Source organism: Myxine glutinosa, unplaced genomic scaffold (genome assembly GCF_964187855.1).
Source record: "Myxine glutinosa unplaced genomic scaffold, kmMyxGlut1.1 SCAFFOLD_2610, whole genome shotgun sequence".
In the NCBI taxonomy this organism is placed as follows: Eukaryota; Metazoa; Chordata; class Myxini; order Myxiniformes; family Myxinidae; genus Myxine; species Myxine glutinosa.
Window position 1 is genome coordinate 7156 of NW_027618704.1, and position 12609 is coordinate 19764.

At 47.4% G+C, this 12609-nt stretch overlaps 1 protein-coding gene across 7 annotated transcripts in view; it reads left to right on the plus strand.

Annotated features, from left to right (window-relative positions):
- Positions 1–231: 231 nt before the first annotated feature.
- The window catches only part of VMP1 (vacuole membrane protein 1), a gene marked incomplete at its 5' end in the record, with an annotated part of 29472 nt that continues 17094 nt past the window's right edge, over positions 232–12609 (plus strand). For all 7 annotated transcript variants that reach the window (XM_078769458.1, XM_078769459.1, XM_078769460.1 and 4 more), the window contains 4 exon segments: positions 232–317; positions 423–570; positions 5717–5807; positions 8908–9018. In XM_078769458.1, the coding sequence (XP_078625584.1) occupies positions 232–317; positions 423–570; positions 5717–5807; positions 8908–9018 (436 nt within the window).

Here is a 12609-nt window from a genome sequence, read left to right on the forward strand (position 1 = left end):
CCTCGTGACCCATTTTAACACAGCCCTGTCACAAGAGAAATCAAATTTTAATTTGACACTCCATAGAATAGATCAAGAAGGAAAATCCAGACCTCAAATACCGAGTAGCTTCAGACAATCTGAAAGCTCTGTCCTCATTATTTAACATACTTGCAGTCATCAACACATGCCACATGGACACAAAAACAGCATGTTTGACAAGCCACCCCCCCTCACCCTTTCCATTTTCAGGTTTGTACCGTGGTTGGCAGGTTCCTCCGCAGAAAAAACGAAGCAAAGAAAGTCTGATGGATCAAATGGCCTTCCTTCTCCCACAAGTATGCCACATCGTTTTCCCCGGTCCTAATGGCAAGTGCAAACGTAATTTTTTATGCGAATGTAATGTGCCTCCTGCCCCCGCCCCTCCATCCTCACACCCATAGTGGGCAAGGCAGCGCTGAGCGCTCTACACAAGCTACACCAACAGGAGCGCAAGGAGCGACAGGGCATCGTGCTCTGGCGTCGGCCAATCACCACATGTCAATACTTCCTGCGTGAGAGCAGTGTGAAAGCATGCGAAGGAGTGATGCAGTATGTATTTTATGGTCTTTGCCTGGTCATGCCTTGCACATGGCTGATAAAGGATGCCCAGCTCTAATATCATTCCGATGACAATATCTTTTGTGGTCCTCTTCCTTTTCTTTGTTGTGATTTTTGTTTAACGTCTTTTTCTCTTCTATTTTTTAATAAATGCAAAATGTAATTTTATTTATCCATTTTGAGTAGGAACCTGCGATAACCAGTGAATTTTTTTTGGGGGGGGGGGGGGGGGGGGTGTAGCGGGGAGATGTTTTTTCTTGGCTATAGCTGCATTGCCTTGCATCAAATCAAGAGAGGATTGTCATCTGAACATGTTCTATCTGGGGAAGCTGAGGCAGGATAGATGATGAAGAGAAAGAAAGTGGTACAAGTCTTACATATATTACATGCAGAGAAATTTTAAATGATTGTGGGCCAAAAAATGATTGTGGCCCTGCACCCCTACATAGCGACAGATGCCAGTGATTCATTCTTCTTGGAGTCTGCAGCATCAAAAAGGCCAATGGAGAAGTCGGCACAATGAAGAATGTCCATTTGTTGTCTGGTCATGTAGGCCCGTCTGGAAACATGGCCTGCCAAAAATAAGTCGGGGCATTTCAGAGACTGAACCTCTTCTACCATTGAGCCACAGGAGATGAATGGGTCATTTCTAACCAAGAGCTGCAGTATTCTATCCTGTAGGTATCAGCTGTCAAAGAGTGGGTGAAGGGAAGGGAAGGTGCCTGAAAAAGGTCACACACTGCATTCTGGCATAGGCAAGTCCGCAAATGACATTTTGAGAAATCCTTGATCGTTTTAGCATGTCGATTCCCAAGGCGAGCTGCATTTTAGATAGTGTTAAAAACTGATAAAATTTACAAATAAATTGCCATTGATTGCAGAAGTTATATTCAGATCAGAGGTGTCAGGTAGGAAAGAAACGCGAGTCGGAAGTGGATGGTGCAAGGATTATGCTCGAGAGGTTAGCGACAGGCATTTGATGGAACATTTGTCACTCACCCTTGTCAAAGTTTGTTGGTCATGAAAAGGTAGTGAGGGGGGTAGAGAAGGAATGCACCATCGATAACGATACCAACTTGCCAAAATACCACTGTGACTTGGGAAGAAAGTGAAAATGCTGAAAGATTGCTCTTTAGTCCCAATTTGTTCATTTCTCTCGCATGCCTCAAGACTGAGATACAATTTCTGGGTTCTCTGGAAGGATTGAAAGCTATCCTTATCTTGCAATGCCTTCCAGATGGAGAAATCTAATTTTTTTTTTATATACTTAGTCGTGGCTCGTATAAGAGCTAAAATGCTTTCAGGAAAGAAAACGGAATTTGAAGGTGGTGGGTTCGGAGTGGATTAACGGGGCAGAACAGATCAAACTTTTGGATGGGCGAAGATATTAGATGGTGGTGAGCGACTGTTTTGAAGACCTGGAGGGAGGAGTGGGATTGAAGAGAGTGTGAGAGTTTGTTTCAGAGGTGGGGGGGAAAAAATGAATGAAAGAGTGAAGGTGAGCAGAGAGTCTTGTTTTTGCCAGTTTCACCAGAAGAGAGTTGCTGGCAGATCTTGTGCATCCTGAAGGAATATTTGGGGGACAGGGCACAGACAGAGCAGGGGGAGCTAGGCCGGAGATGAGTCGGTAGAAGATAGAAAGACCACCAACCTGCCTGCGGTGAGAGAGTGAAAGGCCCTCAGAATCAGCTTCATCGCAGGAGATACCAATGATTCTGAAAGCTTTGGTTTCCACAGCATGAAGCCGAGCTATGTGTGAGGCAGGAGCACCAGCCCAAAGGGGAGATCAGTATTTCATCAAGCTGGGGGTGAAAGCTTTGTTTGTGGTGACATCAGTAATGCCAAGCGTTCCGTGCTCCTCCCAAACCCCAGTCACGGTGTACCTCCGAGCCCCGAAAGGAGTCACGGCAGAAAGATGTGTTATTCTGTGTGTCAATGACCAATGGTGAAACCACACCAATTGTTACCAAAAAACAAGTATTGTATTAAGGTCACACAAGAATAACAGCACAAGAACAATATTAATCAATTGTACAACAAATATTATATCATTCCTATGATGGTACCATCAGTTTCTTACAATATAACTCACTGTGCTCCAAGTGAGCGAAAATAACATTCCCAAAGTCTCTGTCCCGGCACCAAGCCAAAGTCGATCCACGCTCTGGTGATCGCAAGAAAAATTTTGTATCGAGACCACAATCCAGTTCGGCTGATAGTCACGCTGCCAAAGAGGCGCAAAGGTGCCCTCAAAAGGCGACTGGGAAATCACACCTTCGGGTATGAACGTTCAACGGCTCCCAAACGGAGAATGACAAATTCCCAATCAAAATCCACGTTACACATGCAAACCAGGCTAATGGCTGGGTGTGGTGAAATGGCTGGAGCGAGGTGAAAAGGCTGGAGCGATGCGAAATGGCGGGAGCGAGGCATAATGTCCGACGGGCCCATACTGGAGGCGTACCTGCACTCCAAAAACGATTCTCTTCGGAATCAACCGCAAAACCTGTCACGCAGGTTTATCTGTCACAGCGATAACCACTCTGTCACAGGAATCCCTTTCCCAGGAAACCCAAAGTTCGCTCGTGACCCCCGTTCGCCAGTGTCTCCTCGAGAACTCAAAGCAGCTTGGCTTTTCTTCCCGACCTCACTTGCTCCGCTTTTTTCTTGCTCTTCTTCTTCTTCCGGTTCCTCCCGATCCGGTTTCCGGTTTCTTTTAAAACACTAATTTTTTACCTTTTGAAAACAGTTATCTCCATTTCATTTAAACGATAACAATAATAGTACGTGGAACCAAAAATGCTTACAGTGGATGAAAACCACAATGACGGAAGTGACGAATCCGTAACACAAGGAAGGACTTCGCACAACAGATGATGCCGAGTCAGTGACTGGCTTTGGAGGGAGGCCAGCTTGGAAATATGATTTTCCCAGGAAAGATCATGGCAGATAGTGAGACCCAAAATCGTGAGTGAATGAACTTCTTTGAGACGATTGTTGAGAAAGTAGAAGGAAGGGTTTTCCAGACGGTCTTTTCGGAGAGACGTTGTGAGAGTGTGAGATTTGTCAGGATTGAAAGACATGTTCCACGTGTTTGACCAGTTTCTGATTTCTTCAAGGTCTGCAGAGAGTGGTGAGGCTGCTGCCTGCCGATCTGGGGGTTGAAATACGGAGCAGCAGAGAGTGGAGTCATCAGCAAAAAGTTATGAGGATTTTTTATCGAGTCGGCAAAGTCATTGAAGATCAGAAAAAGCACAGGGCCCAGAACACTGCCTTGAGGAACTTCAGTCTGGACAGGAAGAGGAGATGAGAGAATTCCATTGAGAGCCACATGTTGACTACGACAGGAGAGGAGGTCCGCAAGCCATGTGTGAATCTCCATGGATACCATAAGAGGAGAGTTTGGTGAGCATGGCGGGGTTCCAGACCGTATTGAAGGCACGAGATATGTCGAGGGAGACGGCTCTGATTTTCTGTTTGGCATTGAGGACCTCCATCCATTGTTGAGACAGCAGAAGCAGAATGTCCAGAGTAGAATGACCTAGAACCACCTTTAGAGGCCATTTTTCCCTGCATAGCAGGGGTTGGCCTTTTTCGGGCACCATGGTCCCTGTTTGAAGCAATGTTTTATGGCCGGATGCTCTTCCTGCCGCCAACCCTTTTGGTCGCCTCTTGCGACACACAGGGAATTACCAGTGAACTGGTACTCAATTTGCCGACCTCGGAAGGATGACAGGCTGAGTCAACCCCCCTGGCGTTAATTCAGTGATCGACCGGGATTCGAACCCAGGATCCTAAGATCCCAAGCCGGCACCCTAACCGCTAAGCCAACACCAGGCTAGTAGAATGACCTAGGCTGAATCTAAATTGATGATCTGAGATAAAGCCATTGGAGAAGAGGAAGGATTTAATATCAGAAGCAATGATGGATTCCATGACTTTGCTGATTATTGGGAGCAGGCTGATTAGTCTGTAGTTGCAAGGATCTGTTTTTGCACCTTTTTTTTGTGTAAAGCGGTAATGTTTGCTGATTTCCAAGCAGATGGCAGATGACCTTGAGCAAAAGAGAGGGTGAAGAGAACAGAGAGAGGGTGAGATAGAGCGGCAGAGCAGGATTTTAGGACTCGTTGGCTAATGCCGTCTGGTTCAGTTGCAGAATCAGACTCGAGGTTTGATAGAAACTTCTCCACCTTGTCATGAGAGAAGGGCACAGAGTCCAGGAGCAGCTGGGTATGACTGGGTAAGGTGGGTACAGAGAGCGATTGTGTTTGCCTCAAAATCTTGTGTCCCAAACCAGAGTTGAGGCATTCAGCTTTGTCGTGTGCAGTGTCAGCTGTGTAGCCGTTTGAGGTAAGGGAGGAGGTGGAAGGGGAACAAACACCAGAAACATATTTGACCAGAAGCCACCATGATTTGGAGGAGGGACCTGATTTGGAGGAGGGATTTGGCAGTTGTTTTAGGGCAACTGCCTTACTACAAGATTCATTGCACCATCGGCAGGAGGAAGGGTATGACGACTGAAGATGGGGTGGGATAAATTTGTGCATGAGTGAGAGCAAATTTCTTCAGAAGAATTCCCAGGATGACTTGATGTCAGGACTCTTAACAGGTTCATAGGGTATCTAGTACGAGTTTATATTTGAGAGTTATGATTATGAAGCCCTGTCTTGGCCTACTGGCCTACTGAGCATTGGCCTACTGATGGGTGGTTTCTGAAAAATTTTTTTTTGCTGTTTTAATTACAGTACTACATGGCAAAAGAAGCATTGTGTGCAGATGTGGATCACATGATGCAAATGTAAGACCTGATTTGGTCTTGAAGTGAGTTTGTCCTGTTGGGAGAGAGGAGAGTTGGAAAATTTAGACTAGGTTAGGCTTGCCTTATCACAGCTGGCTTTTGTGAAGGAGCCCTGAGCTGGTTGTTGGAGAGCCTTTCCAGCTGGCAAGTTGGCATTTGAAGTCTCAATGGAGCAGAAAGATGGAAAGAGGTATTTGGGGGAACAGGAAGTGGGTGGAGGGGGAGAGTGGATGGAATGCCACTGGAAAAAAACTTATTGAATTAAAAAATAAATGCCACGGCACTGCTATGGTGGCAAGACCTGTACTATTTATTCATCACTTTTCTACGGTGTGACAGGTTATGGAGGTGGAGAGCCTATGTAACTGCTGTTGCCATGCTGCTGGTGGGGCTTACAATGACGTATTACATGGAGGGAGAACATCAGGAGGTGAGGATCAGCTGTGACTTGGGAAGGAGTGCTTGGAGTTATAATGTTGATTTAGGACAAGCAAATACCACCCATTGCTTTGTTGACTGGGATATTAAGAGGTGGGGGGGATAAGGAGGGATGGGGGGGAGATAGAGATAGAGGGGTGAGAGAGGGATAGAGATATATACACTATCGGTCAAAAGTTTTCGAACACCTAATTTTAAAAAGTTTTTATTGAAATTTATGCAGTTTAATGTCTCAATGTACTCTGAAATTAAGCATAGAAGAACTAAACAATTAGAGATAAAAAAAAGAAATCATAGAATCATTTTGTTTAACAAAATTTAATTTAAATTTTTGACTCGGCAAAGTCGCCACCTTTTGCAGATATAACCGCCGAACACACTCTTGGCATTCTTTCTGCAATGGAAATCAAATATTGTTCGGGAAGTTCTTCCCAACACTGTTGCAGAAGTTCCCACAAATGTGTTGCACTTGTAGGTTGCTTTGCCTTCACCCTTCTGTCCAGTTCATCCCAAACCAGCTCGATGGGATTTAAGTCTGGAGACTGTGCTGGCCATTCCATGATTTGAAGCCTACCGTCTTGTTCTTTTCCTCGAAGGTAGTTTTGACATAGCCTGGAGGTGTGTTTACGGTCATTATCTTGCTGTAGGATGAACCCCTGACCAACTAGGCGTATACCAGAGGGTATTGCATGGCGCTGCAAAATGCTGAGGTCGCCCTTTTGGTTCAGGGAGCCAGTCACTCTGTGCAAGTCGCCGACTCTGGATCCAGCAAAAGAGCCCCAGACCATCACGCTTCCTCCTCCATGTTTGACAGTTAGTGTCACACACTAACGAAAAAAGGACGAGGAAAAAAAAGAAAAAGGAAAAAAGGAAAGGACGAAGGACGGGAACAGTGGTGAGTTTGAGGTGAAGGTGGGAGTGCATCAGGGGTCGGTACTAAGTCCACTACTATTTGTAGCTGTGATGGAGGTGCTGGCTCGGAACGTAAAGGAGGGTTTACCGTGGGAGTTGTTTTATGCAGATGATCTGGTGTTGATTGCGGAAAGTATGGATGGACTGAAGGAAAAGATGAACAAGTGGAAGGAATGTATGGAGACAAAAGGTCTGAAGGTGAATATTGGAAAGACGAAGGTGATGGCAAGTGGTAAAGCATGTGGTGAGGTGGAAAGAACTGGGAAGTGGCCCTGTGCTGTGTGCAGGAAGGGTGTCGGAGTGAACTCCATTCAATGTACAATGTGTGCTGAGTGGGTTCATCAAAAATGTAGTGGTCTGAGAGGGTCATTAACCAGTGTGGCAGCTACATTCAAATGTAAGGTGTGCACAGAGGGAGCTGCAGATGGAGGAAATGTTGAGTTGGATCTTGGAGACGGCATGACGCTGGAAGGTGTGAAAACATTTTGCTACCTCGGAGACATGCTGAATGGAGAAGGTGGATCAGACTCGGCAACGGTTGCTAGAGTGAGATGTGCATGGAAGAAGTTTCGGGAACTGAGTGGCGTGCTGATGAGGAGGGGAGTGTCGTTGAAGCTGAAGGGAAAGGTGTATGCTGCATGTGTGAGAAGTTTTATGATTTATGGGAGCGAGACATTGGTAATGAACGTAGAGCAGCAACGAAGGTTGGAAAGGGTGGAAATGCGAATGGTTCGATGGATGTGCGGAGTATCGTTGAGAGAGAGGAAGACAAATGATGAATTGCGAAAGATGATGGGAATAGAGCCTGTGATTGATGCTGTGAAGAGGAACAGTTTGAGATGGTTTGGTCATGTGTTGAGGAATGATGAAAGTGACTGGTTGAGAAGAGTGATGGAAATTAATGTAGAAGGAAGTAGAGGATGGGGAAGACCGAGAAAGACTTGGCTAAAGATGGTGGAAGAAGAAATGCGGGCAAGGGGGTTAACAAGGAGAGATGCAGAAAATAGGGCAAGATGGAGAAGATTGTCATGGGGACCGCAAGGCTAACCCCTGCTCTGGCAGGGAAAATGGCCTTAAAATGCATGTTGTTGTGTGTAGTAACAGCTTTCCCAACTACTAAAATACTGTTCTTTGCTAAAAACGTTTCATTCAAAAAATGCGTCTCGAGCTGTTCCCATGGAAGTGAAAATTAAGTTAAAAACGATTATTAGGTTCAATTAAAAAAAAAAACTAACCTGAGAATGAGAATCACAGCCTCGCTTAAATAAATGCATATATACAATTACTATAAAATCGAGAGATATGGTAAATTTTGTCAGATTTCACTCCAGATTCGGTAATTTAGTTTACAGCATCCAATCCTCGTATCCGAATCCAGATTTTGAAGATATGCTTAAATTGTGTAATGATAATAATCGCTCGTGTTTCCAAGGCAAGGCACGTTTGAGTAGGCCGAAACAAAATGGCGGCTTAAGAACTCAGTGAGGTGCAGTGAGATGACTAAGATGGCGGGCCACCATATTGGTAAGTCACAACATCGGGTTTCCGGATTCGCGGCAGGTTCGTATTGAGTTAATTTCAAAATCATAATTTTATGGAGGAATTTTTGACACCTACCTACCTTACATCATCCGCTGGGACCCCAAAACGTTCCACAGGATGTTTGGTGGGGTGAGCCCCAAAACTGAGGGAGTAGTTTGGGGATGGACAGAGACGGAGACAGAGACAGACAGATAGACATATAGACAGACACTCCTGTTTTATAATATAGATTATATGCACATACATAGGTCAGTTTTCCAGACTTTTTTTTCCCCCCTTACCCTTTGACATATTGAACTGAAACTTGGTACATGGCTTAATTCTGATGAGTTACAGAAACTGCAACTGATTCTATAGCTTTGCATACCTAAAACAATTTGTCCTACTGTAAATGGCTCACAATTGCTGAGTGCTTGGAACAAGAACATTAATTGGGACCAGTAGGGGACATGTAGTGCAAAGCAATTGTCCCTCTTGTTATTACAGATGTCAATGAGCAAGATGTATAAACAATGTTGCAACGACCAACTGTGCATTGTGCTCCTTCGGGGCATCATTCTGTCTCTGAATCGGTTGATAATTAAATTTATATTATTGTGGTATTTGTAATGTGATTGCATGTTGTTGTGTGTGTGCAGTATGTGCGCTACTTGGAGAAGAAAGTGCTTTGGTGCGTCTATTGGCTTGGGTTGGGCATTCTGTCTTCATTTGGCTTGGGCACAGGCTTGCACACCTTCCTGCTTTACTTGGTAAGTATTTGTTGTGTTGTGTTGCCCGAGCACAATTTGAATATCAGCTTCTCCATCTTGATAGACATTGTTGTGAAAAATCAACCAGATCCACAACTCGTCCATAGATAGGTTTAATTTCAATTAGATCGTAACATCATCCTGTAAAATACACCATGCAACATATATGTCAGGATCAAGGCATCATATGAGAAAGATTGGATATATCAGTCAATGCAAGCAAGCCTAGAATATAAGTGGGTACGTACCATTCAATTCTACATGTCATTGGATAAAGTCGCAGGAGTGGCCTCGAGTCGCGGACGTCCCGAGGTCTTATAGACACCGCCCAGTGGTTTAAGTGAGCGTCACACCTGGGTTCAACTTACATTTTCACCACATTCTCCCCGCCGTTAGAACTATGCTGCCACTAGGCAGGAAGCGAGCGCGCGTTAGCATTAATGGGCAGAGGAAGTCATTATATCATTATTAGGGTGTCAAAGAAATATCCCTATTGATTCTTGTCTTTGCGCCATTGTGTTATGTTTCGCACACTGTCAAAGCGTCTTTAGGGCTTCCTGGAAAGCGCTATACGAAACAAATCCATTATCAGTAGTATAGGTCAGTCGGTCCATCCGTAGAGGTCAGTGTGGCGAATTACCCTGCCAGCACAGGTTCGGAAACTACCGGGTACGACGTCCCCAAATCCGGAGTCCCCTGCTTCGGAGTAGCCGCTGGAGGCAGGTGTCGGAGGGGCACCTCAGTGCCCTCACCGCTTCAGGCAGGGGTGTATCAGGCGAAGGGAGGGACGGCAGATGTTCTCTAGGCGCACTCATAGCCTGGTTAGCAAACATGTCCGATACTGGCAGACGATGAGCCTGTGAGTCACAATAGTCTAGTCTCACAGGCCTATGTGCTGGATAAGGTGTACCTTTGCGATATGCAACTCATTACATAAGGTGTACCTTGTCTTTGCGATATGCAACTCATTACATAAGGTGTACCTTGTTGAAGAGCGAATGTCCATTCGTCGCAATGCAACGCATTTCAGGCAGATGTGTCGATGTGGAAGATGTGTAAATCAGTAAGCCTCTTTACAGTAAGCTGTAACAGTAAGTAAGATTACATGACAGGAGGCCATGACAGTGTGAGTCAATTACAGTAAGTCTGTACCGGCCTAGGAGTTGTAACAGTAAGTAAGATTACATGACAGGAGGCCATTATAGTAAGTCCATTACAGTAAGTCTGTACCTGCCTTGGCTCCCAAGGGTACATGGTCGATCCACATTAGATCCATGTCATGGAATTGCCGAGGGAGAGAACCGACGAGAGCCATAACGAGAGTTACGCGATACCCCGGAGTCCCCCTGTTTTGAAATCACGAGGCTCGAGCGCTCTCTGACGGCAGCGCGTACGGATTACAAGCTCCGGCGAATAGTTTCAAGCAAAACGTTTGCCACGGGTGCCCTCCGTAGGCTGCCCGAACGACCGGCATGGCTGATTACGACGACGCACAAAACGACCGGAATGCGCCTCCCCAGCGGAGTGTGCAGAACCTCCGCGATGCATACGGCAATCCCGTCCTGCAGTACAGCGCTCAGAGGATCGGAGAAGACCGGCTTTACCGGCTGCCGAGAACGTCCCGGATGGACGACAAAAACGACCGAAACGCGCCTCTCCAGCGAAGCGCGCAGAACCTCCGGGATGCATATGGCAATCCTGTCCTGCTGTACAGCGCGCGGAGGATCGGAGAAGATCGGCTATACCGGCTACCGAGAGGATGCCCCGGATGGAAGGATTGTCCCATTCAAAGCGAATTGAATTGTCCCATTCACAAACCGAGAGAGAGTCCCGGCTGGACAAACCATCCACGGATGTCCGACCGATCCATCCATTCAACGCCTTCATTGCATGGCACGGATCCAGCCGGACCGCGGATGGATCGACCATCCACGGACGCAAAGACTCAGAGACCCAAAGACAGCCATCGCCCCGGATGGACTGTCCATCCATGCTAGATGTCCCGGATGGATTGACCATCCACGGATGTCCGACCAATCCATCCATTCAACGCCTTCATTGAATGGCTCGGATCGACCATCCATGGACTCAAAGACTCACTCAAAGACACAAAGACTCACTCAAAGACACAAAGATCCATGGACGTCATCCTGGGTCCCCACAAGGGGCGAGGTGGGAGGCGTTATACCGGACGGCATCCGGGCGAGCAACAATAACCTCCAGGGATCCCCCCCCCCCCCCACCGAGGTTGCAGCAGCGCGCTGCATACCGAAGTCAGACGACCTTCACAGTCTGGGTCAGTCTGAGCCACAGTCAGTCTGGGGCAGAGGGAAAATGGAATCAGATGAGGCATCTCGCAGTCTCGAAATGTGCGTGGATACGAGCCAAGAGCTCTGTCCGATAAACAACAAGCCCAGAGTCAAGGGCGAGCAGGCAGTACGGTGCCCCCGTTACTTGCGCAGGTGACAAGGGAGTCGGGCGCGACGCTCAATGTCACCATTTCACGAGGTCACCGTGTACTCCCTAAACGGCGCGGGCGCGCGACCTTGAGGTAGCGCCGCGTTACGTAGTTTACGTCGTTTACGTAAAGGACATTTGGTACGTAGTTTACCAAGGTACATGGAAATGTAAACGAATCCCCGATGAGATCGCGTGAAGCACGCAATTACGTTAATGACGCTGTAAAGCAAACGCGTGATTTAGTCGATGACGTCATCAATTGGTTCGGGCGCGTGCGGGCGGGTTTGACGGCGAGTTCCAGCTGAGCGGTATCCCCAGACGGAGTAAAGTAGCACTCCGAAATCTAAAGTCTCGCGTCCATTGGGCAGCAGCATTCGAGCGGGCTCGAGATCGGTATACGGAATACGAACCCGGCCGACGAGCGAAAAGTATTATCTAGGGCGCACCGCGTACGAGGGAAACCGAAAGTTGAGCTCGGCCCGTTGAACCAGTGCGGCTTCGCCGAGTCGAGAGGGTGAGCCCGCCGAGTCGAGGGGCGAGCACACCGAGTCGAGAGGGCGAGCATGCTTGGCAGCGATAGACTGCACGACCTGAAGTAGCGTCTCGTTTGTTTTGCTGTCGGGTCAAAGGATCGAATACATATCACGCCCTGAAGTAGCGTCTCGTTTGTTTAGCTTTCGGGTCAAAGGATCGGAAGTAGCGTCTCGTTTGTTCAGCTTTCGGGCCGTGTTTTGTCCGGAGTTTTCAACATAGGTAGCCATATAGATTACACATGGTATACGATCATCTTATAGAACACACATGGTATACGATCATCTATCATAAGCATAAGCCCGAGTGTCGTGAAAGGCTATGACGGTCCCGCTCGACGTCCTTAGAAACTCATCCGTGCTGCGACGAGTCCTCGCATGGTGCCAAGCGAGCCTCCATTGAGGCGATTCCGGGCAGCGGAGTTCGCCGGCCTCGTTGAGTAGCCACATGTAGGTGGGATTTCGACGGCCGCGATCAGAATCGCCGGCCTCGCAGAGTGGTGCCCGCGAAGGGCGCAGGGCCCGAGCAGCCGGAGTGAGCCGGCCGTGTGAGGCACGGCGTGATTCCGACGAGCAGCGCGCGATTCGCGCGGAGGAGGTG